At 51.7% G+C, this 27168-nt stretch overlaps 1 protein-coding gene across 1 annotated transcript; it reads left to right on the top strand.

The window, feature by feature from the left end:
* Positions 1–360: 360 nt before the first annotated feature.
* Itga5 (integrin subunit alpha 5) lies at positions 361–24071 on the top strand. The gene is made up of 30 exons (XM_046436102.2): positions 361–806; positions 7338–7468; positions 9813–9925; positions 10054–10174; positions 10368–10429; positions 10516–10561; positions 10798–10923; positions 11152–11196; positions 11311–11354; positions 13266–13322; positions 13497–13549; positions 13836–14044; positions 14330–14521; positions 14722–14767; positions 15540–15641; positions 15816–15871; positions 16003–16157; positions 16455–16592; positions 16722–16789; positions 17274–17424; positions 17507–17599; positions 17759–17838; positions 17955–18035; positions 18142–18247; positions 18630–18782; positions 20331–20414; positions 20521–20634; positions 21235–21336; positions 21901–22023; positions 22962–24071. Exons 1-30 carry the CDS (start codon positions 415–417, stop codon positions 23043–23045), a joined length of 3327 nt encoding a protein of 1108 aa, XP_046292058.1. The 5' UTR covers positions 361–414; the 3' UTR covers positions 23046–24071.
* Positions 24072–27168: the final 3097 nt, after the last annotated feature.

Here is a 27168-nt window from a genome sequence, read left to right as displayed (position 1 = left end):
CCGGAACCCAGGCACCCGGTGGCCCCGGAAGACAAGGGGGAATCCCAGTTGGCCAGACGCCAGAGGAATCTCCTATCTCTTTAGACCCCCAAAGTGTCCTCCCTGAAGAAGCGAGGGAGACCCCACACACCAGACACAGGCTCCCTCCGCCCTCCAGAGGTGATTCCTTTCCTCATTAGGAAATTCTCCGCTCCCTTTTTCCGACTCCTTTTCCGAGCGTTTACGTTGTACATCTGGAAAGGAGGGGGAGGAAGGAGGGGACGCGAGGGGAGGGGGAGAGCGCAAGCCCGCCCAGTCTGACCCCGCCAGACACCCGGCCTCCAGCTGGGGCTGGGGAGAGGGGGTGGAGAGGTGCGGCCCCCCCACGCCCCTTTGGGGTGGGGGGCGCGGGCTCGGCGTCCCGAGGACCCAGGAATGCCCCCCCGCCAGCCCCCTCGGCCGGCGGGGGGAGGGCTCAGCCGGGAGTTTGGCAAACTCCTCCCCGCGTTGAGTCATTCGCCTCTGGGAGGTTTAGGAAGCGGCTCCGGGTCGGTGGCCCCAGGACAGGGAAGAGCTGGCGCTATGGGGAGCCGGACGCCAGGGTCCCCACTCCACGCGGCGCGACTGTGCTGGGGTCCCCGGCGCCGAGCCCAGCTGCCGCTGCTGCTGCCGCCCTTGCTCCCGCCGCTGCTGCTGCTGCTGCTGCTGCCGCCGCCACCCAGGGTCGGGGGCTTCAACTTAGACGCAGAGGCCCCAGCAGTGCTCTCTGGGCCCCCGGGCTCCTACTTCGGCTTCTCAGTAGAGTTTTACCGGCCAGGAACAGACGGGTGAGTGACGAGGGTGGGCGGCGAGATGGGGGTTGGGGGCCGCCTGGAGACTGGGGACGCTGCTGGGGTCTGGAGGGGACCCGAGCTTGAGTTTGAGGGCGGAGTTTGGAAGGACCTGAGCTGGAGTTGGGGGCCCACGCTAGAGTTGGGGGCCCGCGCTGGAGCAGGGAGGGAACCGTGGCGGGCGTGCAGGGGGGCCTGGAGTGTGGGAGAGATCAGTGGCGAGACATGTGTCGGGTGGGGAGAGGACACGAAGCTAGAAGCCGGAGGAGTCTGAACAGGAGTCCGAGGCCAGGAGACAGGACAGCACATGAATGAGGAGCTGAGGGTCTTGGGCTGAGATCTGTGGGTTGCACGGGGACCAGGGGCGGAAAGGGGGCACGGAGGCCAGGAAGGACTTTGGGGGGCACTGGCTAACCTCAGGATCCATGGGGCATTGTGCAGAAAGAAAACGGTAGAAGCTGGATGAGCTCTGTGTAGTAAGAGTGGAGATAGAGACGGAGGGGGTCGGAAGGTTAAATGGGGGCCAGCTTCATCCCTCCCCCTCACTCAGACTTGGGAAAGACCTGGGAAGGGGATGGCGGCTCCCTCCCCTTTCTCCACAGTCTTCTGCACCGCCTTCCACCCGCAATCTCTATTTAGACCGGGGTTTCCAAGAACCAGGGGAGAGTCCCGGGACCCTGGCACTGGGGGCGCTGGGGCTGGGGGCGGGCTCAGTCAAGGGCGGGTGCACGGATGTGTCGGGAGGGGTGTGTGTGCGCGCGTGAAGGGGGGTGGGCGGTTTCCCTCTTCCTTTAGCTCTTGGGAGGAAGAGAAAAGCTGGTTTCCTGTAGCTTGTGGCTGAAGCTGAACCGAGACCAAAACTTCTGGGACTAGGGTAGGAAGCTGAGTAGATGCCGGCTCGCGCTGGCCAAAAGGTCCAGAAGCAAGGACTCAAAGACCCTGAAGCTCTCAAAAAAGGATTCTTATTACCAATTCCTCAGGGTGACAAGCAGACCCGGACCCTGAGTGCCTGGAAAATGGGATGTCCACAGGCTTGGAAAAACCACAGTTAGAGCCAAAGTCACATTAGAACAAGGATTTTCTTTTTGCACTGGGGGTCTGGGAGGAGAGGAAAGTGACTGCTTGTGACTGGGCCAGGGACCCCAAGATGACTGACTCCTGATCCTCCACTATGACTGGAGTAATCAGTCTGTTTCTCCTCCTGAGCTCTGAGTTTCCCACTGCTCACCACACCTCTCATTCCCCAGGATCTAGGATGTGATAGGACCTCTATCAGAGGTGAACTGTTTTTGCACATGATACTGTTACCTGAGTTCTACTCACTTTCTTTAATTTTTGGAGAAAAGGGGCTAATCTAGCTAATTCAATTGGGGAGGGAAGCAAACATCTCCTTTGTCTGGGGGACTTGGGCTGGGGAAAAAAAAAAAGATTTTAGGCCCCAGCTGTTAGATCTGGGCTTTTCAAGGTCCCCACCCCACCTCCCTGGCCCCTTGCCCAAACCCCATTGCATCACCCTGGCCTGGAACCTCTGCCAGGCCTTTCCTCCCCAAGGCCCCCTCAAACTTCTTACCATAATCCTAATGGAATAGAGGAGGGTGGGAGGGAGGGAATGGGGTCTTCTTCACTGATCAGGGTTTTTAACCTTCCCCTGCCCTCCCCAAGAGTGTCATTTCCCTTTTAAAACATTCTTCTAAAACATCTGGATTTCACACACTCCTGGTCCCCTAGCTGTCTGTCTGGCCCCTGGCCCTGATCTTACAGTCCCTGAAGCCCTCTTCTAAAACAGGGCCCAGCATTCTCCTCCCTTCACCTCCCCTCTGCTCATCTCCCCTTCCAAGAGAACCCAGGTGTCCAGCTTACACTCCTCCCCCTCTCTTTTTCTCTGTGCAATACCCTCTTAGCGTAGCACTTGCAACATTCTGCCTCCTCTGTGACTTCCCTCCCACCACAGCTGGGCCTTTGACCTCCTCCCCTTCCCTTGAGACAACATAGCCCCTCATTTAGGACCACAGCCAGAGTGGAAGGACCTGAGTGTTCTTGGTCTCTCTTCTGCATCACCTTTTATGCAATACATTAAACAGCATCATAGGACAGGGAGAGCATCTCAGAGGTTGCATGGCAGGTAGGAGCAAAATGTGAAGTCAGGCAGCCCTGGGTGTGAGTCCCTACCACTTCCCAGTTAAAGAACTGCCATGTGCAGTGGCACATGCCTGTAATCCCAGCAGCTGGAGGGTGGGCAGTCCTGAGGTAGACTGGGTAGATAAGTTCAAAGCCAGCCTCAGCAATAGTGAGGTGCTATGCAACTCAGTGAGACCCTGTCTCTAAATAAAATACAAAATGGGGTTGGGGATGTGGCTCAGTGGTTGAGTGCCCCTGAGTTCAATCCCTGGTACCCCCCCCCCACCCACCACCACACACACACAAAAAGAACTGTCATGTGTAGCCAGGCATCATGGAACACACCCATAATGCCAGCGACCAAAGAGGTTGAGGCAGGAGGATCGCAAATTCAAGGCCAGCCTGGGCAACCAAATAAGACCTTCAGCAATTTAGCAAGACCCTGCCTCAAAATAAAAAATAAAAAGGGCTGGAGCTATAGTTCAGTGGTAAAGTGCCCCTTGGGTTCAATCCACAGTACCAAAGGGGAAAAAAAAAAGAACTGTCATGTAAAGCCAAGTTCTATAAACCTTTGGAGCCTGATTTTCCCGTAAACATCAGATGCCTAACTTATTCTAAGAACTAAAAGAGACAAAATATATGAGACACCTGGTCTACAGAGTGATCAGTACATGGGAGGCATGAGTTTTTTGGGTAGCTGCTTTCTGGTTATGGTTTTCTTCTCCCTGGCCACCAGCTCGTTCTTTGTTTATGTTTTCCTCCATTACCTGCTTTTAGTACTTGCTTGTAACCATGATAGTAATAAAAGTTCTTCACATTCCTGTAGCACTTTCATATCGATTTCTCCATTGGATTGTTACACAAAACCCTCGTGTGGAGTAGAGAAAGCATTATCGCCGCATTTGATATATATAAAAACTGAGTTGTCAGGAGTCCTAGAAATTTAGAACTAGAAGTTAGTTTAGGGACCACTCAAGGGCAACCCATCACTTTATGGGAAGAGAATCTAAAACTTTAGAGGGACACTACTTGGCTCAGGACACTTGAGAGCTTGAGAGGTGGACAGTCAGCTCAGCAAGTTGAGCTAAGCAGCCTGAAGCAGCTCTTCCCCCCAGCCAACCAGGCAAACTCCTTGTGAACCCCAGGCATATATTTGAGGTTTCGGAATAGGTGTTCCCCTCTGGCCTGGCCAGTGCTGGACCCACAGAAACCTATAGGAACTGGGCCCCGATCCACTTGCTGCTCGCCACCTGACCTTGTCAGGCCATCAGAGTGAAACAGTAACTGAGTATTGAACGGGAACTGGTTAATCAGAAGCCTGCTATGGAGATAGCGGAGAAGGAGAGAGGAGGAGAGGAGGGGATAAATTGGCTCTGGTGTGGACCAGGACTCTGGCCTAGAAACCAGGATTCCTGGTTTCTGATTCTTATGCTAGGAGGAATTCTGAGTGACCCTGGACATATTATTTAACTTCTCTGTGACTTAGTTTGCCCCCTCTTTCAAAGAGGACACAGGCCTAGGTCAGCAGCTTTGGAACTTACAGAGCATCAGAACCAAGCTGGCCTCCCTTTGCAGCACCTCTGTGGGCATCTACACCAGTCAAAACCAGTGGGTGCTTCTGCAGTGTCTGTTGTGACAGTCTGTGTCTCCAAGGACTAAATCTAGACTCTCGGGGTTCTGGGCTTTGAAATAAATTATGGCAATTATTTCGTCCCTTGGACTCAATTTTGGAAGTTTATCGGCCAAACTGCATTCCGTAAGGAATAATTAATGGGTTTTCTCACTTTTTATTAACCAACATCTACAGTTGCCAATCAGAACTTCTGACCAGCATGCGATATCATCTCCCCACAGGAGTTGATACAATTCTAGCCAAAAACAAATACACTAGAAGTTTTAATTAACTTAGGCTGCCTTATCAGTAAATGCATGATTTCCGTCAGGCTTTCTCAATATTGAAAAACAAAGGACTCTCCATTGTTACCTTCTTGAACCCTTAAGAGGACCCAGCTTGTATGGGATTTAGGAAGCAGGAACCAGGAGAAGGGGAATAAGGACAAGCTCACTTACATGGCATCCCAGGCTCTAGGTATCTCACTTAGCACAGGGGAAGGGGAGGAGGTGTTGAGTTGACCAGGGATGGCAGAGCAGCCAAGTCTTCAAGTACAAGCCATGGGCAGCATGGCAGGTCAGGATCTGTGTCTCATGCCTGCACACAGGTGTCCTGAACCTTCATGTAGTCAGGGCTTGTGGGCTTCACAAGCTTTGTAAAGCCTGTCTGTCACCTTCCAATCCTGTTAATCTCCAAGCTTCCTCCTCAGGCCATCCCAGGAGACTTAGGCTCAGCTCTTCCCCAGGAACAGTGGCTGTTAGAGAGAAATTGGGAGTGGGAACAGGGTCCCTGTGCTTCATGAGACTTCTGAAAGGAGAAAGAGAAAGAAGGACACAGTGTTGGTGTTACCCAGGCCCATGCTGAGCTAGGGTCTGACCTCAACTCCTGGACCCAGGTCCAGTGGTCTGTTTCCAGTTGGTGACCCTTTCTGATTTCTGGAGCCTAAGGGCTGTGACCAAGTTCTCTGAGGCAGCTCCTTTCCCAACCCTGAGGCAACACAACCTCTCAGGATCACCAGCCTCGCCTTGCAACTGACCAGGTTCCTGTGCCTTTGGAGTGGCCAGCTCCCACCCCCAACTGAGTGTAATGTCTGAGTGAGAGGGGTGGGGCCCAGCGGGTGGGAGACAAACGGAGAAGTGAGGACAGGAAGCTACAGGCAGTAAACATTTCCTGTCCCCAGGGTAACCAAAGCTGGAACCTCCCCTCTCCACTCCCCATAACTTCAGGAACTCCCTCTCTTCGGCCTCTCCTCTCCTATTCCTTTGGACCCTGCCTTCCCTCTCCTCCATTTTCATCTTCTGATCCTCATAGACCCCTTCCCACACACATTTCAGTCCCCTCGGGCCTGCTCTCCCTGTGTTCCCATCTAGTATTCCTTTTGGACCTCAGCCCTCCCCTATTCAATATAGCTGGTCCTCCTGGAAGACACCCCCAGCCTTTGTGACCTCTGCCCAATCCCCCTCTTGGGCCTGCTTTCCTACTGAAAAGGCTGAGGAAGATCCTCCAGCCCAGGGAGGAATGGCTATTGAGAGGGTTGAAAGATGAATGGGGACGGAAACCGAAAGAGAGAGACACCACAACCTAAACCAAGAGAGCCAGCACAAGGGACAAAAGGATGTAGAGATTGAAGAGTTGCCAGAGGCATATATAACAGGACAGCAGGGACCAAGGCTTGTGGGGATGCCCAGGAGCCCAGACAAGTTGCCCAGGCTATGGGATGAAGTCCCCACAGAAGACCCTAGAGGAGAAAGCCAGGAGAGCTGTATGGAGGCCTTGGAGGCAAGGGACCTGGGGATGGCAGAGGTAGAGCTGAAGGCAGGAAGATTGTCTGGGACATTAACTATGAACAGCCCATGACATAGGACCCCTATCAGGGACCAACTTCTCTGGGGAGAACTGAGCCACCATGTGGAGAACACGGCTTGCAGTTGAGCTGGATTTGAATTCAGTCTTGTGGGGCTGGTATGTGAAAAGGGTTCAAGGGCTGAGACAGAAACCTAGCCAGGAAGGTGCTGTCCAGTGCAGGCTCCAGGGGGAGGGCAGACCCAGGCTCAGGGGAACAATCTGTCTCAGCATCCTCCAGTTCCTCTCTCTGCTTCTACTGCCTGATTTCCAGGACTCACATTTTCCTCCTACACGCCCCAAGGCTGGGCAGCTGGACTCCTGGGTCTTGGCCCAGGGAAGCAATTTGGCTAGTGACAAGGAGTACAGTCTAGGTGAGAGGACTCAGGCTCCAGAGGAGTCTGGGGTTCCAGGACTGTGCATCTAATTTGTCCCTTTAAAATTTTTTTTCTTTTGATTCAATTTTCAATCAGGCCACATGTTGCATTTGATTATTATACTATTATGTACCTTTTTTTTCCCCCCCTGGTCCTGGGGATCCAACCCAGGATCTATGCTGAGCATGCGCTCTACCACGGAGCTCTTCCTTCAGCCGGGCTGTGCATCTAATCTTGGCAGACAGATAGAGATGATAGAGAAACTGGGGTCTAGGCCCTTTGGCCCCCCTTCCCCTTCCTACAATTGACTCTGGTTCTTCCTTTCTTAATAGGGGAAGGTAGGAGAGAGAGTGGTGGGAGGAGGGGAGGGGTTGGGTTAGTGACAGCAGCACATGGGGACCGCCTGACTCCAGCCTATGCCTCTGGCATCTGTGGCATCTTCTGAGATATAAATACAACCCAGGGGGCATCTACCCCACCCCCAGCCCTCCCTGGCCCGGAGGCCTGGGTCCTTCCTGCCTTCAGAGACAGATCAGACCTAGGAGCCAACCTAAACTGCCTTTCCTTTCCCCTCCCCAGGGTCAGTGTGCTGGTGGGAGCACCCAAGGCCAACACCAGCCAGCCTGGAGTGCTGCAGGGTGGTGCCGTCTACTTCTGTCCTTGGGCTGCCAGCCCTGCACAGTGCACCCCAATCGAATTTGACAGCAAAGGTAGGCTGGTGCAGTTCAGGGAGAGATTGAAGGAGGGGTAAGACTGCAGCTGGGGGCGGGGCCTGGGTGGGGCCTGGAGCCAGGGGCGCAGCCTGCAGGGCTTTGAGGCCACGCCCTCCCAGCGGCAGCTCTGGTGCTCCAGCTCCAAGCAGTGGCTCCCCACGGCACTCGCTCCACGTTCCCAGCCCAGCCCAGGGAGGGCGGGCATGATTCAGAAACATGTGGCTCTCATTTCCACTGAATCACCCACAACTCTGAGAAGCCAGGGCTATAACACAGACAAAGACAGGGAGAGTCTCACACACTATTCAGTTCCTTTAACTAAGCATTGACTAAGTGATAGTGCATGCCATGCACTGTGTTCCTGCTGCAGGATTGGAAGATGATTCAGCCACTGCCCTCAAGTTGCTCAAAGTCCTGAGGCCCAGAGATGGATGGAAGGCAGCCACAGACTGACAGCTAATACTCAGAGCACTTGCTCTGTACCAGGCACTGTTGTGACCACTCACATAATATTAACTCACTTAATCCTCCCAACAACTGTATGAAGTATTATTGTCCCCATTTTACAAGTGAGGAGACAGTTTAAATCACTTGTCCAAGGTTATACAGCTAGTAAATGGTGCAGCAAGGATATGAACTGCAGCAGTCTATCTCCAGAGACAGACTTGGGTGAGGGGAAAGGAAGAGAACATACAGCAGTAGAAGACTCTCCTTGTATATGTGAGGCCCTAAATGTGAACCCAGCTCTGCAAAAAAAAAGAATGGGGAGGAGGCCAAGTGCAGGTGAAACTGTCTCAAAAAATACGATGGGGTTGTGGCTCAGCAGTAGAGCCCTCACCTAGCACGTGTGAGCCCTGGATTCGATCCTCAGCACCACATAAAAATAAATATAGACAGAATAAAGGTATTGTGTACAATTAAAAAATAATTTTAAAAAAAAAATAAAAAGAGCTGGGGCTGTAGCTCAGTGATAGAGTACCCCTGGATTCAACCCCCAGTACCACTAAAAGAAAAAAAAAAAAAGCAAACTTGAAAAGTTGGAGACAGGGCTGGGTTGTAGTTCAGTGATGGAGCACTCGCCCGGCATGTGTGAGGCACAGGTTTGTTGCTCAGCACCACATATAAATAAATAAAATAAAGGTCTATAGACAACTAAAAAAATATTAAAAAAAAAAAGTTGGAGACAGTGGAGTTAAGAATCATGAAACAAGACTGTTTGTTCCTGTTGTGTTGTTTTGTTTTTTGCAATGCTGGTATGGAACCCAAAGCTTTGTGCATGCTAGGCACGTGTGCTGCCACTAAGCTATACCACCAGTCCCTAAACAGACTGATTTTTAAATTTTTTTTTATTTTTTAGTTGTTGATGGACCTTTATTTTATTTGATTATTCAGATGTGGTGCTGGGAATCAAGCTCAGTGCCTCACATGTACGAGGCAAGTACTCTACGCTGAGTTACAGCTCCAGCCCCAACAGATGGATTTTTAAAAGCCTAAAAGAAACCAGACATGGTACTACACCCCTGTAATCCCAGCTACTCTGAAGGCCGAGGCAGGAGGATCCCAAATTGGAGGACAACCTAGGCAACTTAGTGAAGCCCTGTCTCAGAATAAAAAAATAAAAAGGGCTGGGGATATAGCTCAGTGAATTCAATCTCCAATACCCCAAAAAAGTCTACATGATAAGAATCAGAAGAATAAGAAAGGCTGGGCACAATAGTAATCCCAGCAGCTCAGGAGGCTGAGGCAGGAGAATCACGAGTTCAAAACCAGCCTCATCAAAAGCAAGGGGCTAAGAAACTCAGTGGGACCCTGTCTCTAAATAAAATACAAAATAGGGCTGAGGATTGGATCAGTGGTCAAGTGCCTCTGAGTTCAATCCCTGGTGCCAAAAAAAAAAAAAAGAGAGAAAGGTGGTCATATAGAGAGCAGAGATTGGGCTTAGAGAGAGGAATGTCAAGAAAGATTGTGAGGAGCATCCTGTTAGAGACATAGGCCCAGGTACAGACAAAGAAATGCAGCCATACTTACACCCTGGGTTTGGGGAAAGCCAGTCTCCCTATCACCTTCCTGCCCCACCCCACTGCAAGTATCCTGTCTCAGCTGGGTGAGGAAGCTGGGGGACCCTGGGGAGGCAACTCTAGAAACCCCTGTGTGTGTGGGGGGGAAGAGGGCTGAGTCCGCACACAACATAAGCTAAAGATTCTTCTCCGCTTACCCTCTCCCAGTAAGTCATGGGAGCTCAGGGCTTGAAAGTGCTGGGCATCCCCGGCTGAGGGCAGGGGCTGCCCTGGAGCTCAATAGCTCAAGACCCAGCAAGACTTCCCTTTCTCACCTCCCCAAGGCTCCCGGATGCTGGAGTCCTCACTGTCCAGTACAGAGGGAGAGGAGCCTGTGGAATATAAGTCCTTGCAGTGGTTCGGAGCGACCGTTCGAGCCCATGGCTCCTCCATCTTGGTGAGGGGCCAGAGGACCTGGTGTGACAGCTGGGGGAGAGGTGGTGGTGGAGTAAGGCCAGGCCTGGAGGGAGGGAGGAAGGCCCTTACTGGACTAAACCTAAAGCCCCGTCCTCCTGGTCCTCGCAGGCATGTGCTCCACTGTACAGCTGGCGCACAGAGAAGGAGCCACTGAGTGACCCTGTGGGCACCTGCTACCTCTCCACAGACAACTTCACCCGCATTCTGGAGTATGCACCCTGCCGCTCAGGTAGGGGCGAGGGAAGACCTGTGTGCCGACTCCGCCGTCTCCATGAAAATTTCTCCTGTGCTCAGGGCTGACTCCCCACAGCCCCCCAACTCAGCCTGTGCACCTTGACCCAGCCTGAGGCCCTTCCCCTGGCTCCCTCCCCCCTCCTTCCCATCTGTTTGGGGCTTGCTCTCATCGCCATCTCCCCTCACAGATTTCAGCTGGGCAGCAGGGCAAGGTTACTGCCAAGGGGGCTTCAGTGCCGAGTTCACCAAGGTGAGAGGGTGCGCTGGAGGAAGGGGTGGTGGGTAGTGGACCCCGAGGTCAGGATCAGATGTTGGACTCACCTCCCTCCCCCACAGACCGGCCGTGTGGTCCTGGGTGGACCAGGGAGCTATTTCTGGCAAGGTAAGTCCTTCCTCTAGCCCATTCTAGGCCCCTGGCGCTGGTCCTATCCCCACTCCCAGCCTCGAGTCTCTAGTCCTCCCTGCCTCTGTCTCCTCGCCCCTGCCAGTCCTCCTTTTTCCATCACCCTCTACACGCTTCCCTTCCGCGATCCACACATGGAATCCTACCTGGCCAGCCTCCATAGTCCCCTCAGCCACCTGCCCTCCATCCATCCCCTCCACACCACCCTTCCCCAGGCCAGATCCTGTCTGCCACTCAGCAGCAGATTGCGGAGTCCTACTACCCAGAGTACCTGATCAACCTGGTTCAGGGGCAGCTGCAGACGCGACAGGCCAGCTCCATCTATGATGACAGTTACCTGGGTGAGTGAGCAGGTGGGAGGGGATAGCAGGGGGAGCACTCAAGGGCCCTGTCCTCCCCTACACCCTTGCTTCCCTTCTCCGGCTCAGGCACCCCCAGCCCCTCTGCTGTACTTGTTGGGTGCACACTGACCATGAAGGCCCAGCAGGGGAGGGGAAGGGATTAAGGGTGGGTCAGGGCAGAGGAGTCCCAAAGCATAAATGCTAACATTCACCCACCCTGTCCCCCAGGATACTCTGTGGCTGTGGGTGAATTCAATGGTGATGACACAGAAGGTGAGTGTGTCCCCAGGATGGGCCAAGGTGGGGGGAAATAGGGAATTCTAACATTCACCATTCTACTCCTCCCCTTCCCCTGCCTCAGCCCACAACTCTGCCTTCTCTTCACAGACTTTGTCGCTGGTGTGCCCAAGGGGAACCTCACCTATGGCTACGTAAGACCCGGCCTGCCCTCCCTCTCCCTACCCCCATGCTGGCTAAGCACAAAGAACCATGCGCAGCAGTTTTCGAGAAAGAACCATGCGCAGCAGTTTTCGAGGGCTCAAAAAGTGGGCCAGAACACCACGGGCTTTAGAGTCAGACCTGGGTTCAAGTCCTGGCACTTACTCGGATAAATTATTCTGTTTTTATTCACATCCTGCTCCCTGCTTAACCTCTCTAAGCCTCATTCTTCTCTGTATAATGGGATAATAATAGTTCTGACCTCACAAGGCTCTTATATGGGTGAAATGAGATAACGCATGTGAAAGTACTTAGTGAATTGTTAGGCAGGGTACAACGGGCAGCTGTTATTATTAGACCAGGACAAGTGCCTGTACAGATAAGAATGCCATAGGCTGTCATTCAATGAACAGCCTGTATTGAGGGGAGGGAAGAGACAAGAAGATGAAGAAGACATCACACCCCATCTCATAAGGTGCTTCTAATCAAGTACATGAGATAAGACACACTTAATTCTCTTCTGGGGTGGAGCCCCTCAATGCAGCAGACACTGTCCATTCTTGATGCTGTTCTTCACAACAAGTCTATGCTGTAGATGTTATCATTCACATTTTACACATGACAAAACTGAAGTTCTAAGAAATCAAGTAAATTGCTTAAGCTCACCCAGCTAATGAGTGGCTGGATAGAAATTTAAAGCCAGGTCTAGCTGGACACAGTGGTGCATGCCTGTAATCCCAGCTACTCCGGAGGCTGAGGCAGGAGGATTGCAAGTTTGAGGTTGGTCTTGGCAACTTATCAAGAACCTGTCTCAAAAAAAATAAAAATGACTGGACATGTGGGCTCTGAGTTAGAGCACCCCTGGATTCAATCCCCAATACCACACACACACACACACACACACACACACACACACCACATGCACACCACACACACATAACGGGTCTATCTTTTTCCAAAGTCAACATACTTTCTGCACTAACGATAAATTTTAGAAAACCAGTCAAGGTGATGTAACAGTAAAGAGCAAATAATAATTTCATTCTAGAGATGGGGTGGAGATTCAGCAGAGACGAGATGAGAGGACATCTTGGGAAGGAGCATGAAGGAGACAGGAAAAAAAAGGAAAAAGAAAAATGTCAAGATAGTTTAGCAATTTCATGGGCTGATTGAGAAGGAGGAGAATAAGGAAAGATTGAGGAGAAAACAAACAGATAAGTTAGGACCGGATTCTCCAGTGCCTTGGGGAGCCAGGCAAGAAGCTGAGACTGGGCAGTAGATACAGTGACCATCTTCAACTCAATCTAGGGCAGTCAGCCAGTCCTACTGCACTGGGGATGAAAGTGGGAGCAGGAGGCCAGGAGACTGGCTGTCCAGCATTTTGGGAGGAAGGCACACACCTGAGTCACTGCAGCAAGAGTAGAGAAGAGCAGGATCCAAGAGACTGGGAAGGCCAGTTACTAAGGGGAATATAGGAGAAGCATGAGTGTGTTTGGGGGGAACTAGAGGATGAGAGATGACTTAGGTTTTAAACATCTTGGGTTTGAGGCCCCAGTGTGCATTCAGTCATAGTTACAACAGTCTACTACTCGCCAAGCACTATTTTTGGCTCTGGGGTGAAAGCAAAGAACAAAACTAAGCTCCTGTCCCCACTGATGTGCTACTCACTATTCTAGTGGTAGAGAAGGACCACAGACAGAAAAATGTGAAATCTGTCAGTAGTTGGTAAGCGCCCAGGGGCAGAGCCACCCGGCATAGAGATGGAAATGGGAGGGCAAAGCCCATGAAGGAGTTAGGGACCATTAGTGTATGTCTGAGGAATGCCTGCTTTCAGGTACCCTGTACCCATTTGTCCTTTAATTGTGAGACGTTCAGGAATAATGGGCTTATCCCTTCACCCCCAGGTCACCATCCTTAATGGATCAGATATCCGATCTCTCTACAACTTCTCAGGGGAACAGGTAAGGACACTCCCCACCCCCACGCTGGCTTGTCTCACTGCCAGCCAAGCCTCAACCCTGACCCAATAACATCAAACTCCCCGCCTCCTGGCAGCCTCTGGAGTGTCCCTTAATCCTGGTTATTGACCCCACATTCTGATCTCATGCTGCCCCTTTATCCTGCCCCTCCCCCAGATGGCCTCCTACTTTGGCTATGCGGTGGCTGCCACTGACGTCAACGGAGATGGGTGAGTAGTAGGAAGGACACGCCATGGTGCCCTGACTAGATCCTGGAGGGAAGAGTGGGGCTGGGATGGACTGCAAGCAGTGTTTTTCCAGGGCTTTTTCTCTCGCTCATGGTTGTGTTCCCCTTGCTCAGGAACATGGACAGAGCTGAGAGCTAAACTGGAGACCTCAGGTCTCCTGGTGGTTAGGAAAGAGCCTGGGGACCCAGGATGTCTGGATTTCTGGCACTAGGATGGGAGGGGAGTGGCAAGACAGGGTATCATGATGCCTGGATCTTCTCTTCCCCAGGCTGGATGACCTACTAGTGGGGGCACCCCTACTCATGGAGCGGACAGCTGATGGGCGGCCTCAGGAGGTGGGCAGAGTGTATGTATACCTGCAGCACCTGGCTGGCATAGAGCCCACACCCACCATTACCCTCACTGGCCATGATGAATTTGGCAGATTTGGCAGCTCCTTGACCCCCTTGGGGGACCTGGACCAGGATGGCTACAATGGTAAGTAAAATGGTTTCAGAGCACTAAGGACGAGTTGGGGGCCTCAGTTAGGAGGGGTTAAGTGGGAGGGTGTCCTTCAGCTAAGACACCAAATGCCCTGTGATTTTCCAAGGAGGGGTGTAGACTTTAATTCCAATGTCTGGATCTCGAGGTTTAGGAGTAGGGATGACAGATGGGGGTTGACAGATGGGAAAAAATAGGATATTGGGTACTGAGGTCTATTGGTAGAGATTTGGACCCCTGGATTCCTGGCCTGCTGACTGATTTATGTTGTGTGTCTTGCAGATGTGGCCATTGGGGCTCCCTTTGGTGGGGAAACCCAGCAGGGGGTAGTTTTTGTATTCCCTGGGGGCCCAGGGGGACTGGGCTCTAAGCCTTCCCAGGTTCTGCAGCCCCTGTGGGAAACTGGCCATGCCCCAAACTTCTTTGGCTTTGCTCTTCGAGGAGGCCGAGACCTGGATGGCAACGGATACCCTGGTGAGTTTTACCTGAGGCCCCTTCCCAATTCCCTGGTCACAAACTCCTACCAACTTCTCTTCCTAAGCTTCCAGATGCAATTGTGGGGTGCTGCCACAAGATGCTGACTCAGCCTCGGAGCAATGACACTAGAGGTGGTTAGCAAGAAAGGATCCTGATTTGGGGATTGCTATAAGGGGTGGTTTCTTGACTTTTTGCAGATCTGATTGTGGGGTCCTTTGGTGTGGACAAGGCTGTTGTATACAGGTACGAACTCTAAGGGGGGACAGCAGCCTGGTAAACTGGGAACTGGGAATTTCTCCTTAGAGCTAAATTACGAAAATTATAGACCAGGTGCAGTGGCGCAGGCCTATAATCCCAGTGACTCAAGAGGCTGAGGCAGGAGAATCACAAATTCCAGGCCAGCCTCAGCAACTAAGCAATACCCTCTCTCAAAACGGAAAATAAAAAGGACTGGTACCTTTGATTTCCAACATAGGCTAAAGCAGGAGGACTTGAAGATTGCAAGTTCAGGCAAGCCTCTGCAATTTAGTGAGACCCTCAGCAGCTTAGTGAGACCCTGTCTCAAAACAAAAAGGACTGGGTATGTAGCTCAGTGGTATAGCGCCCCTGGGTTCAATCAGAGCACCTTAAAACAATTTTTAAAGGGTTGGAGAAGCCCAGTGTGGTGGCTCATTACTGTAATCCCAGCAAGTTGATAGGCTGAGGCAGGAAAGTCACAAGTTCCAGGCCAGCCTCAGCAATTTAGTGAGGCCCTAAGCAACTTAGTAAGACCTTGTCTCAAAATTAGGAAAAAAATAAATAAATAAAGGGGCTAGGGATATGGTTCAGTGTCCCCAGTACCTCCTCCCACAAAAAAGGGCTGGAAATGTAGCCCAGTCGTAGAGACTCCTGGGTTCAATCCCCAGTATCACCAAAATAGAAAGGAAAATCACTCTAGGGGAAACTAGCATTCTGGGGCTTGGGCACAGGTTTCAGAGGAGCCTTAATTCTATTTGTCCCATACCCACCCTTGCAGGGGTCGCCCCATCGTGTCTGCCAGTGCCTCCCTCACCATCTTCCCCGCCATGTTCAACCCAGAAGAACGCAGCTGCAGCTTGGAAGGGAACCCTGTAGCCTGGTGAGCTGGGTCTAGGAGGTTGCAGAGATCTGTGCCTGGGATCTAGGATGGGAGACCAATCTGACTTAGGAAGGGGACGGTGTGGGTGTTCTACCCAGGGTCTGCCCAGAGGTGGGAGCAGAGAAGATGCCTGTACCAGTGTGTTCACCAGGTTTCTCCTTGGTCTTTCTCCAGTATCAACCTTAGCTTCTGCCTCAATGCTTCTGGAAAACATGTCCCCAACTCCATTGGTGAGAAGACTGCCTGGATCTCTCAGGCCCTAGGGTGGGATGTCGGGGCTGGAGACCGGGTACCTCCTTTCTCTCTGAGTGGACCCGGAGGGAGAGGTAGATCCCCATAACTTATTAGTCCCTGGGTACAGGCTTTGCGGTGGAGCTCCAGCTGGACTGGCAGAAGCAGAAGGGAGGGGTACGGCGGGCGCTCTTCCTGGCCTCCAGACAGGCGACACTGACCCAGATACTGCTCATCCAGAATGGGGCCCGGGAGGACTGCAGAGAGATGAAGATCTACCTCAGGGTATGGCCCTGGGGGTGGGTGTGGACTGGTCAGGGAGGGGTACCACATGGAACTGAGGCCCCTTCTGGAGGAAGACATTGGGAAAGTCCCTCGAAGGGCTTGGGGCTCGTGGGGAGGGGGTCTGGCTGAGGAAGGGAGGCCTCTCTATTTGAGGAGCTGAGAACCGGGCTGCCAGGGACTCTGAAATAGTTAGAACAGTCACACTTGGGTCCCTGAGTGGGAAATAAGAGGCTAAGAAGCCAGACTGCCAGGTCCCCGGATTCCCCCTGACCCTGAGAACTCTCTCCCCGGCTCCAGAATGAGTCAGAATTCCGAGATAAACTCTCCCCGATTCACATCGCCCTCAACTTCTCCTTGGACCCTCAAGCCCCCGTGGACAGCCATGGCCTCCGGCCCGTCCTACATTACCAGAGCAAGAGCCGGATAGAAGATAAGGTGAGGACCAAGAAGGGAGGGGGCCTAGGACAGAGGCCTGGGCACAAGAGGCTAAGGCCCTGGGGAGTGGGGAGCCTGTAGCCCAGGAACAGTAGAAACTCCCCATCTTAAGGGTGTCCTGCTCTCCAGGCTCAGATCTTGCTGGACTGTGGAGAAGACAACATCTGTGTGCCTGACCTACAGCTGGAAGTATTTGGGTATGTGGAGGCTGATAATGAGCTAGGGTGTTCCAGATGTCTTACCACCTGGAAAAGTAGAATAGGGACATATTAGCTGTGTGATCTTGAGAAGGTACTGAACTTCTCTGAGCTTCAACTGCTTCATTTGTGTAGTGAGAATAACAGCATTTATCCCTCTGACTTTTTGGTTTGGGGTTTTGGGTGTGTGTGTGTGTGTGTATGCGTGTGTGTGAATGCACGTGCATTACTAGGGATCAAACCCAGGCCCTCGCACAATAGGCAAGGAATCTGTCACTGAATTATACCCCCAGCCCCTTTCTGAGTTTTTGGAAGGATGAAAACGTGATCATTACATAAAGCATGAAACCTAGTGCCCACTGTAGAGTCGGAACTCAGTTAATGGTGTCTATTACTACTTTATTTTTGTTGTTATTGTTATTATTACCCATTGTCCTGGTTTGAGAATTAATTCTAGTGTTTCTTCTCCTTGTTCCCTCTCCAGGGAGCAGAATCATGTGTACCTAGGTGACAAGAATGCCCTGAACCTGACTTTCCACGCCCAGAATGTGGGTGAGGGAGGTGCCTATGAGGCTGAGCTTCGGGTCACAGCCCCTCCAGAGGCTGAGTACTCAGGACTTGTCAGACACCCAGGGGTGAGAGGGGATTCTCAAGCGGGGATTGGGGGGAACACTAGGGGAGCACCCAAACCTGACCTGTGCCCACCCCCACCTCCAGAACTTCTCCAGCCTGAGCTGTGACTACTCTACTGTGAACCAGAGCCGCCTGCTGGTGTGCGACCTAGGCAACCCCATGAAGGCAGGAGCCAGTGTAAGTTGGAGACAGAATAGGAAGGGGCAGGAGGGAGAGAGGACCACTGGACAGTGACCAGCATGTTCAGAACATAATCAAGGCACGGGGAAGGAGGGTTGGGATTGGAGCAACACAAACGCACTATGGAACCGCCCCTTTGTCCTCACTGTCCCACAGCTCTGGGGTGGCCTTCGGTTCACCGTCCCTCACCTACAAGACACAAAGAAAACCATCCAGTTTGACTTCCAGATCCTCAGGTAGGGGGTGGGTTGGGCAGGGAGGAGGGAGGCTGGTGCAGGAGGCCAAGCCCTTGGGGGTCAGGGAATCCCCGCTGGCTGGGCTCCAGCACCACCTGTCTTGCCTCCATCCACAGCAAGAATCTCAACAACTCACAGAGCGATGTGGTCTCCTTCCAGCTCTCTGTTGAGGCTCAGGCCCAGGTCTCCCTTAATGGGTCAGTATCCAGGCAAATGGGGACCTACTAGGAGGGGTGACAGACTCTAGGGGAAGGATACGCATGGGGTCCCTTCCGCCCTCCTCTAAACCACCCTACTCCTTAGTGTCTCCAAGCCTGAGGCTGTGTTCTTCCCAGTAAGTGACTGGCATCCCCGAGACCAGCCTCAGAAGGAGGGGGACGTGGGCCCTGCCGTCCACCATGTCTATGAGGTGAGGAGAGCTGGTAGGCTGGCCAGGGGAGAGGGGTGGAGGGTGGGCCAGAATGAATGACTGAAAGGAGGAGCTAGCATGAGTGACGGTGGCTGGGACCAGAGTGAGGAAGACAGGAGGGTAGAAGGAGTGACTGCAGTGGGTGGAGAGAGGCCGCCAGAGGCTAGATGGCTGCTGAGTGACTTAAGTAGAAAGGAGAGATGGAGTGTGGCCCCCCCAGTGTGGACTGAGAAGGATGAGGTTTTCATCTCTGCCCTTGGCCCCTCCTTGGCCCCTGAGATGGGAGCCTACAACAGGGTACACTGGGGCCATGGTGACCAGGTCTCAAGTGAGGCAGAAGCTTTGCTATCCCTCTCACGGTAACCGTGCTCTCCCCCCTCAGCTCATCAACCTGGGCCCCAGCACCATCAGTCGGGGAGTGCTGGAGCTCAGCTGTCCCCAGGCCCAGGAAGGTCAGCCGTTCCTCTACGTGACCAAGGTCGCTGGAGTTAGCAACTGCACCAGCAGATACCCACCTAACCCTGAGGGCCTGGAGGTAAAGGGCCTGGACACTGGCTTGGGGGCAGGTTCAAAGGTCCAGGGCTAAGGGGCTAGGAAAGGTTTTTGGGATCTGGAAAAGGCAACAAGAATGTGCCTATAGCTGGGACTGAGGGAAAGGGTCAGAACACACAGATACCTCAAAGGCCTGGGAGGCATCTTTCTTCCTGAACTATCCTTTCCTATTTCTTTCTCTTTTTTTTAATATGTATTTTTTAGTTGTAGTTGGAAACAATACCTTTATTTATTTATTTTTATGTGGTGCTGAGGATCGAATCCAGGGCCTCACACGTGCTAGGCGAGCGCTCTGTCGCTGAGCCACAACCCCAGCCCCCCTTTCCTACTTCTTGACACACTTGTAAGGCCAAGATTTGTGCTGCCTCCTCCAGGAAGTCTTCAGACCTGTTTCTCTGGGCCCCAGTGGCTGTTTTATAGTGTATCTACTCAAACATTTAATTGAATGAGTATCTAAACTGAGCACTATTAGGCTCAGAAAAAACCTACAGTAAACAAAACTGACAGGATCCCCATGGAGCTTGTGTTCTAATGGAGGCTGATAAATAATGGAAAGTTAAGCCAGGCACAGTGGCGCACACCTGTAATCCAGTTACTCTGGAGGCTGAGGCCAGAGGATCCCAAGCCTGGGCAATTTAGCAGGACCCTGTCTCAAAAAAAAAAAAAAAAAAATGCTTGGTATATAGCTCAGTGTTAGAATGCCTCTAGGCTTAATCCCCAGTGCCACACACACACACACACACACACACACACATACTGAAAAGAGAAAAATTAGGTAGATGTGGTAGCACATGCCTATAATCCCAGAGACTTGGCAGGCTGAAGCAGAAGGAACCCAAGTTTGAGGCCAGCCTCAGCTACTTAGTGAGACCCTGTCTCAAAATAAAGTATTAAAAAAGTTCTGGGGAGGGTCTGGGGTTGTGGCTCAGTAGTAGAGCGGCTTGCCTCACATGTGTAAGGCACTGGGTTCAATTCTCAGCAATACATATAAATAAATGAATAAAATAAAGGTCCATCAACAATTGAAAAAATATTTTAAAAATAAGTTCTGGGGATGTAGCTCAATGCTTAAGTACCCTGGGTTCAATTCCTAGTACAAAAAAAAATTTAATTAACAGGTATTAAAAACAATGGAAGTACAGGGCTAATGTGCTGTGGGGAGATGAGACTGTCTAAACTGAGTCATGGGAGAAAGCTGTTAGAGAGGTAATAGTTAAATAGAGGCCTGAAAGACAAGAACGAACCTACCCCTGGGACACAGGGAAGAGTGAGCGTTGCAAACAGGTAGCAACAAGGACCTGATGACTGATTTATACATCTCTTCCATGTAAATTCCGAAAACCAAGTTTTACTTATTTCCCTTTTTCAACACTGCCCTTGCCTGGTGCCTGGCACATGGGAGTTGGTTAGCTGGGTGGATGGGTAAAGAGATAAGCAGGTTGAAGCTGCACCTGGCACCAGGCACAGGCTGACTTAAATGCTGTGATGTGATGAGGCAGAGAGGCAGCTAAGGGTCTCTTTCTTCTTCCAGCTGGATCCCGAGGGTTCCCAACACCACCTGCAGAGAAGAGAGGCTCCAGGTAGGAGCCCTGCCTCCTCTGGGCCTCGGGTCCTGGTAAGTGATACTGGAAATGAGGTCCGAGCCCAAGTACTGAATACCTGTTGGGCTATCAGAACCACCAGAAGGGCAGAATTCCAGATCCACACCTCTTCCTTCCCAGAAATGCCCAGAGGCTGAATGTTTCAGGCTGCGCTGTGAGGTTGGTCCACTGCTTAGGCAAGAGAGCCGAAGTCTACAGCTGCATTTCCGAGTCTGGGCCAAGACCTTTCTGCAGGTGAGGGAGCCTTACCTTAGCCCTGACCTCTGACCCTCAGATCTACCCAGATTGACCCCAACCTTTCCTAGGGCACTAGCCTCCTCTCCTTGGTGAATGGACCTGGTACTCCAGTCCCCCCCTCACCCTTGTCTAGACCAGGCTGTGTCCTTGGCGCCACCTTGTGGCCACAGCAGAAGCAACCACTCGTGGCCCATTCAGAGAAGAGAGAGCTGGAAAAGGAGACCAGTGTGCAAAGTTGTGATAGAAAAACAGAAAGATGGAGATGAGTGCAGAATGGATCAGACAAGAAGATGTAGGAATAGTAAGAACAGCCATTTATGGAGCACACATTGTGAGCCACGCTGTCCTGGGTGTTAATCCACGTAAATGATGTTTTAAAAATATATATTTTTTTATTTAACAGGTAGTCAGTCATCTGATTATACATTATTTAGTTATAATTATTCAATTCCACATTTATTACCTCATATAAGAAATATCAGGAAAGAATGAGTCCCAAATAGGGAAAGATCACAGCCTGGGCCAGACCACAGAGAAGAAGCCTTATGTCTCTAGATCCCAAGAGATGCTATCCTGATCACCTTTCCCCACCCACAGAAGGAGCACCAATCATTCAGCCTGCAGTGTGAAGCTGTGTTTGAAGCCCTGAAAATGCCCTATCGAATCCTACCCCAGCAACTACCCCAAAAGAAACTTCAGGTGAGTCCAGAGCCAGAGGTCGAGGCCAAAAAAAGACAGGGCTCAGAGTGCTGGAACTGGGCCTGGGACAAGGGGCCGACCTTGTTATTTTAACAGCTATTTGCTGAACATCTGTTATGTGCTAGGAACTGTACAGGTGCCAGATACAGTAGTAAGCAAGATACACATGGTACCTCTGCTCCTGGAATTCACGCCTTGTAGGCAGTGGCAGTAGAGTGTGACAGGTGTCAGGGTATTCCTGAAACCACATCATATGAACACCTGAACCTAGTCTTGCAGGATCAAGGAGGTCTTCCTGGAAGAAGTGGTGTGCAAGCTGAGACATGAAGTTACTAACCAGGCTAACCCTGTAGAAAAGGAAGATCCTAGGGGGAGGGAACCACAGATACGAAAGCTCTTAAGTAAAAGACAATATTGTACATTTTAGGAACTTACATCTTTTAAGTTCAGAAAGCTGTTAGCACTAAATGAGAGGTGGGAGGTGGGTTTACATCCAGTGAGGGCCAACTGTATCTGTAGGAAGAATTTCTGGGTCTCAGTGACGTCACCTGGCTTGTTCCCCAGGTGTCCACAGCCGTGCAGTGGACCAAGGCAGAAGGCAACAATGGCGTCCCACTGTGGATTATTATCCTCGCCATCCTTTTCGGCCTCCTGCTCCTAGGTCTGCTCATCTACGTCCTCTACAAGGTCAGCCACGTCCTGCCCATGATTTGGCCACCATCTCATCAGGCTCTGCCCTTGACTCAGCACAATCCCAAGCATCCACCTCCAGATCAATTTTCTAGTCATATGCCTCCACCTCTGCCCTGTCAGTTTGCATCCCATCCTGTCCCTTCCTATAGGATCCCTCCCTTCACACTAGAGCCCCTAGCTTAGAAAGATTTCTCTTATCTCAAGATGATTAGTTTGCCCGATATTTGCAAAATCAATATAAGCCACAGATGGCAGACACATGGCATTCATGCTGTTACTCCTAAAATCCAGGGCAGCCATCATTAATTGATCACATCCTAGCAGTGGCCTAGACTCTTTCAAGGGGCAGCCACTAGGAAGCAATAATACTTGGCACTCGAGTTCAAATCTGTTTGCCCTTCCCAACTTAACTGGGCAGTACTGGGGACTGAACCCAGGGGCGCTCTACCACTGAGCTACATCCCGAGCCCTTTTTTTTTTTTTTCACTATTATTTTTTATTTTTGAGACTGAGACTCACTAAATTACCAAGGCTGCCCTTGAACTTGTGATCTTCCCGCCTCAGCCTCCTGGGTAGCTAGGATTATAGGCAGGTGCCACCATGTCTAGCTTCACTGGGGGCTTTTTTTGGGGGGGGGGCGGTGTTAGGGATTGAACCCAGGCTCTTCTGCACGCAAGGCAAGCACTCTACCAACTGAGCTGTATCCCCAGCACCTTACTGGGGGCATTATTAAGGAATTAGCAGGATATTCCCCACATGCTAAACCATCACCAATTTTGACCCTTCTGTGCCCACTGGAGCTCTGGGAGTAGTCTCAGCCTGAATTCACAGGCCCCTTTTGCAGCATGGGGAGATTCTTTCTCATTTCCTCTTGAGATAAGAGCTGGGGAGAAATGGTAGAACCTAAACTCTACCTCTTTCCCCTTCATCAGCTTGGATTCTTCAAACGCTCCCTCCCATATGGCACGGCCATGGAAAAAGCTCAGCTCAAGCCTCCAGCCACCTCTGATGCCTGAGTCCTCCTGATCCCAGATTCCTGATCCTGAAGATCCAGTCCCCCAACTTCAGTCTGCTGATGACAGGGAGGGGACTGGGCACTTCCTGAAGGTGCTGAGGGCCAGGGAGAAGCTCCTCTCCTTAGCCCAGAGACATACTTGAAGGGCCAGAGCCGGGGGAGGGGGATGAGAATCTGGGGATCCCTCCCCACCCCATGCACTGTGAAGGACCCTCGTTTACACATGCCCTCTCATGGATGGGGGAACTCAGATCCAGGGACAGAGGCCCAGCCTCTCCACAGCCTTTGCATTTTGGAGTTTCCTGAAAACAACTTGGAACCATAACTAGGGAATCCAGTCATGGTTATTGGGCCAGACATGCCGTCAGGACTTCCTGTCCAGCCTCAGCCTGCAAAGATATGTCATCGATCTTGCCAGAGATGCCAAGGAAGCCCCAGCTAAAAATCTGGGACCTGAGGAGTGAGACCTGGCAGCTGTGACAGCCCCCACCCTGGTGGGCCAACAAGGAACACTAACCGTAGAAGGTGCCCTAGGACCAGCTCAGGACAGATCCCAAAGGTCCATGCTGGCCCAGAACCCAGCTCCAGGGGGGAATCAGAACTCCACGGAGCCAGATCCAGTCTGGGGCATGGGGTTGATCTGGAACCCAGACACAGACATTGGCAACCTAACCCAGGCAGATCCAGAACTGCAGTTGGGTCTGCTCCAGACCTGGGCCTAGAGGCCCAATTCACCCTGACTTGGGAGATGTCAGGAATTGCCCAGGACCCTGAAGAGGCCATGGTGGCAACAGATCTGGAACCTCAGCCTGGCCAGATGCAGTCCCTGTCAGTCCCCAGATAAAGGGGAACTGGGCTCCTGCAAGATTTGGGTTCTGCCCACCAGCTGCACTGACGCTGCCCCTCCTCTCCCTACCCAGCCCTCCCCTCCCCTCTCCTCCCCTTGGCTCCTGACACCCCGGACTTATTTAAACTATGTTGCAAGTGCAATAAACCCAACCCACTGCCCCCACTACCAGAACTGCAATCTGTGACCTCCTACCTCACTCTTTCCAAACCCATCCTGGAACCAGACCTCTTGGCAAGAAGGAGATCCCTGTCTCCTGACTTCTGTCCACAGAGAGCTGGGAGTATGCCCCCGGGAACTTCTCTTAGTTGAAAGAGACAATGGAAGGAGAGAAGGGAGGAAATGGTTTGGGTTTGAGGATTAGGGGAGAGTGCAAAGGGGCAGGTCCAAGGAGAAGGTGGAGGGAGACAGTGCAGAAGACTCACCTGGTCTTCCCTTAAATCAGTAATGAAATGGGAGGGGAAATCCAGAGAACTAAATTGGAAGAAAGCTATTAACACTTACACAAAAAGAAACTGAAGCCCAGAGAGTTTATGTAACTTGCCCAAGGTCACACAGAGCAAAGTCAAACCCAGCCTTGTCAGACTGTGACTACTCGAATTCTTACCCAATATATTATAGGATTGGGGTCTTCAAGAGAAATTGGGCACAGTGGGGGAGCCTCTCAGGCTCCTCTTTTCTCATCAAACCTCTTCTGATGTGCTGTGGAGGAGGGAGAGGACTGGGGTTGTGGGAGGCAGATGTCCATGTCTTAGTAGACCATAGTTTTGTCAGCAGAGGGCAGCAAAGCCACAGATTTAAGGGAATTTGGGGAAGAGAGGGGAATGAGGTCCACCTCTCTCTTCCCCCATCACCAGGGCTGTTCTTGTTAACTCAGGCTCTTGCCTACCAGGGCCTGCATCACCTCAAAATCCTTCTGGGACACCATGCCTGGATCACACTCCAGCCTGTGTCATTTTAGAATTCCATACCTCAGGAATGTCTTCCCAGAGCCCGTAAATGAGGAGACGCTGATGGGGAGGAAGAGATAAGATTAGACAAAGAATCACCCAGCATTTTAAAGGATGTCAGCCATAGTACAAGGCACCAGAAATTCTTGAGGAAGGAAATCCCATACTGCATCATCAAGAGGAGTTCCCCTTCTTGGGAGGATGGAGGTGGGGGATCACAGCAGCCAAATGCCAGGGGCCAGATCTAAAATTTCTTCCACTGTTATGAAGAGGGAAATGGGCTGTGAGCATTGGGCTGGGGTCTGGGTTTTCAGTGTGTGGTGAGAGAGTGGAGAGATCTGTCCCATGGATGCACAATTCAAGGAAAGAATTCCTTGGGCTCAAAAATGAAACAGATGTAATCCAGAACCAGCTTCTCTATCCCCAGGCTGAAACACTCTGGGCTGTTTCCTCTCCCAAATCATGTAGCCCTGCAGAGCAAGTGCCTCCCACCTTGAGACTTGAACAATCCAGGCCCGAGCCCTATCCTTGTCTGTGTTGGTGGAGATGGAAAAGAGGAGGGAAGGAAGTGAACAGAGCAGCTGGGGGCGTGTGGAGGGGGAGGGGGCTCAGAAGAGGCAGCTGGCAGGCGGGAAGATGATCTGGGGGTCTCAAGTTTCTTGACATCAATTAGAGCAGCCGGCCTGGGCTCATTAGTAGCCTGGGGTGCAGGGCTCATCAATAATGAATTCACCCCACACTCCCCACCCCCAGCTGCCTGCAAGGTCACCCCGCCCTCCAGCCAGCTGCCTCCCCATAGTAAGATAAGCAAACCCTCTTCTCAGAGTCCCTGAAAAGATGAACAAGGACTAAGGGCAAAGGGGGCTCTATCACAGGTCAACCATGCCTAGCGTTAGCCCTTTTTAGTCTTAGAGTCCACCCAAGAGAGACAACACAGGAAGAGGAGAGTAGAGGCAAGGTCTAAGAAAAGAGGGTTTATGACACTGGGGTAGAACCCTATGGTGGCAGTTCAGACCCAGAGCAAGAGGACACACCTGTAATGCCAGAAGACTGAAGCAAAAAGATCTCAAGTTCAAGGTCAGCCTGGTCAATTTAGTGGAATCCTGTCTTAAAAAGTAAAAGGGCTGGGGACACAGCTCAGTGGTAGAGCAACCCTGGGTTCAATTCCTGGTAACACACACACACATACCATAAGAGGACCTCCTCTGAGAGACATAGAAACTTCATATCCTCCCCCAAAGCCAATCGTGGACAGCCAGGTCATAGTCCCAAGATCTTTGAACCTCTTGGTCAGAACAATACCAAGGCTTTGGCACCCCCAGCATTCTGTTGCCCTTGAGCTAGAGCACCTTGACAGATGCAAAAACAGATCTTTTCTTCAAACCAAGTCAATGTGGCAAGAGATCGCTGGTGCCCAGAATTAGGAACCCAAACTTCTTGCACCTTATTTGGTTATCCAACTCTAACTTGCCTCCAGAACCCAGGAATGCCAGTCCTCCTTCCCCCTCCTAAACAGTTATGAGATTCTAATCCCACCACCCCTTCCACTGACCTCTTTCTCCCTGTTTCCACCCTCCCTAAATCCCAAGTGTTCCTGTTCCCAAGCACACCCCCTTTCCCTCTGGCTGGGCTTGGCCTGAAGCTGGCTGCTTGGCATTCTGGGAAATCTGCCTGGCACCCTCCCTCTCCAGGCAGGTGTGGACAGGTCCAGGCTGTAGCAGCTGCATCCTCCCCAGACACCTCAGCAGACTCCCAGACTCCAGCCTTGTGCTGGGGTCCCAGTTGCCTAACTTCTTCCCAGGCCCCTTGTTGGCCTTAGAATACATCCAAGTGTCCTGTGTGCCCCCTCCCAACTGACATTCTTCCCAACTCTTAATATCTGTCCTTCTTTCCATTCTCTCCTCCACTTCACCGTGCTCTTCATAGAAGCTCTCCCTGAATCGTACACCCTCTCCCTCCCCAAGCCAATCCAGGTCATCTCTACAAAGTTGCATCTCAGTTCTGGATTTTCTGTCATCTTCCAGTTATGCTAATGATATCAGCTACAACCTTCTATTTCTACATCCTCAAGAGAATTGATTGCAGTCTCTTCCCCAAAAATTTCTTTAAAAGACCCAGGCATTCTGATCAACTCAAATCTATCTTCAACCCCCAAATTCACCCAGCCCCCAGGCATTCTGCTCCTAAATTAGAAAAACAAACCGGTGGATCTCAGTGGCCCTCGCCTGGCCTGGAATCGCAGCGACTGGGGAGGCTAAGGTAGGAGTCCGCAAGTTCGAGGCCAGCCTCAGCATCTTAGCGAGGCCCTAAGCAACTTAGGGAGACCA

This window comes from Marmota monax, unplaced genomic scaffold, assembly GCF_021218885.2.
Source record: "Marmota monax isolate L192 unplaced genomic scaffold, Marmota_monax_Labrador192_F-V1.1 WCK01_AAM20220418_F8-fsc00012, whole genome shotgun sequence".
NCBI lineage: Eukaryota > Metazoa > Chordata > Mammalia > Rodentia > Sciuridae > Marmota > Marmota monax.
Note: the sequence above shows the minus strand (reverse complement) of the source record. Positions and strands in the feature narration are given on the sequence as shown.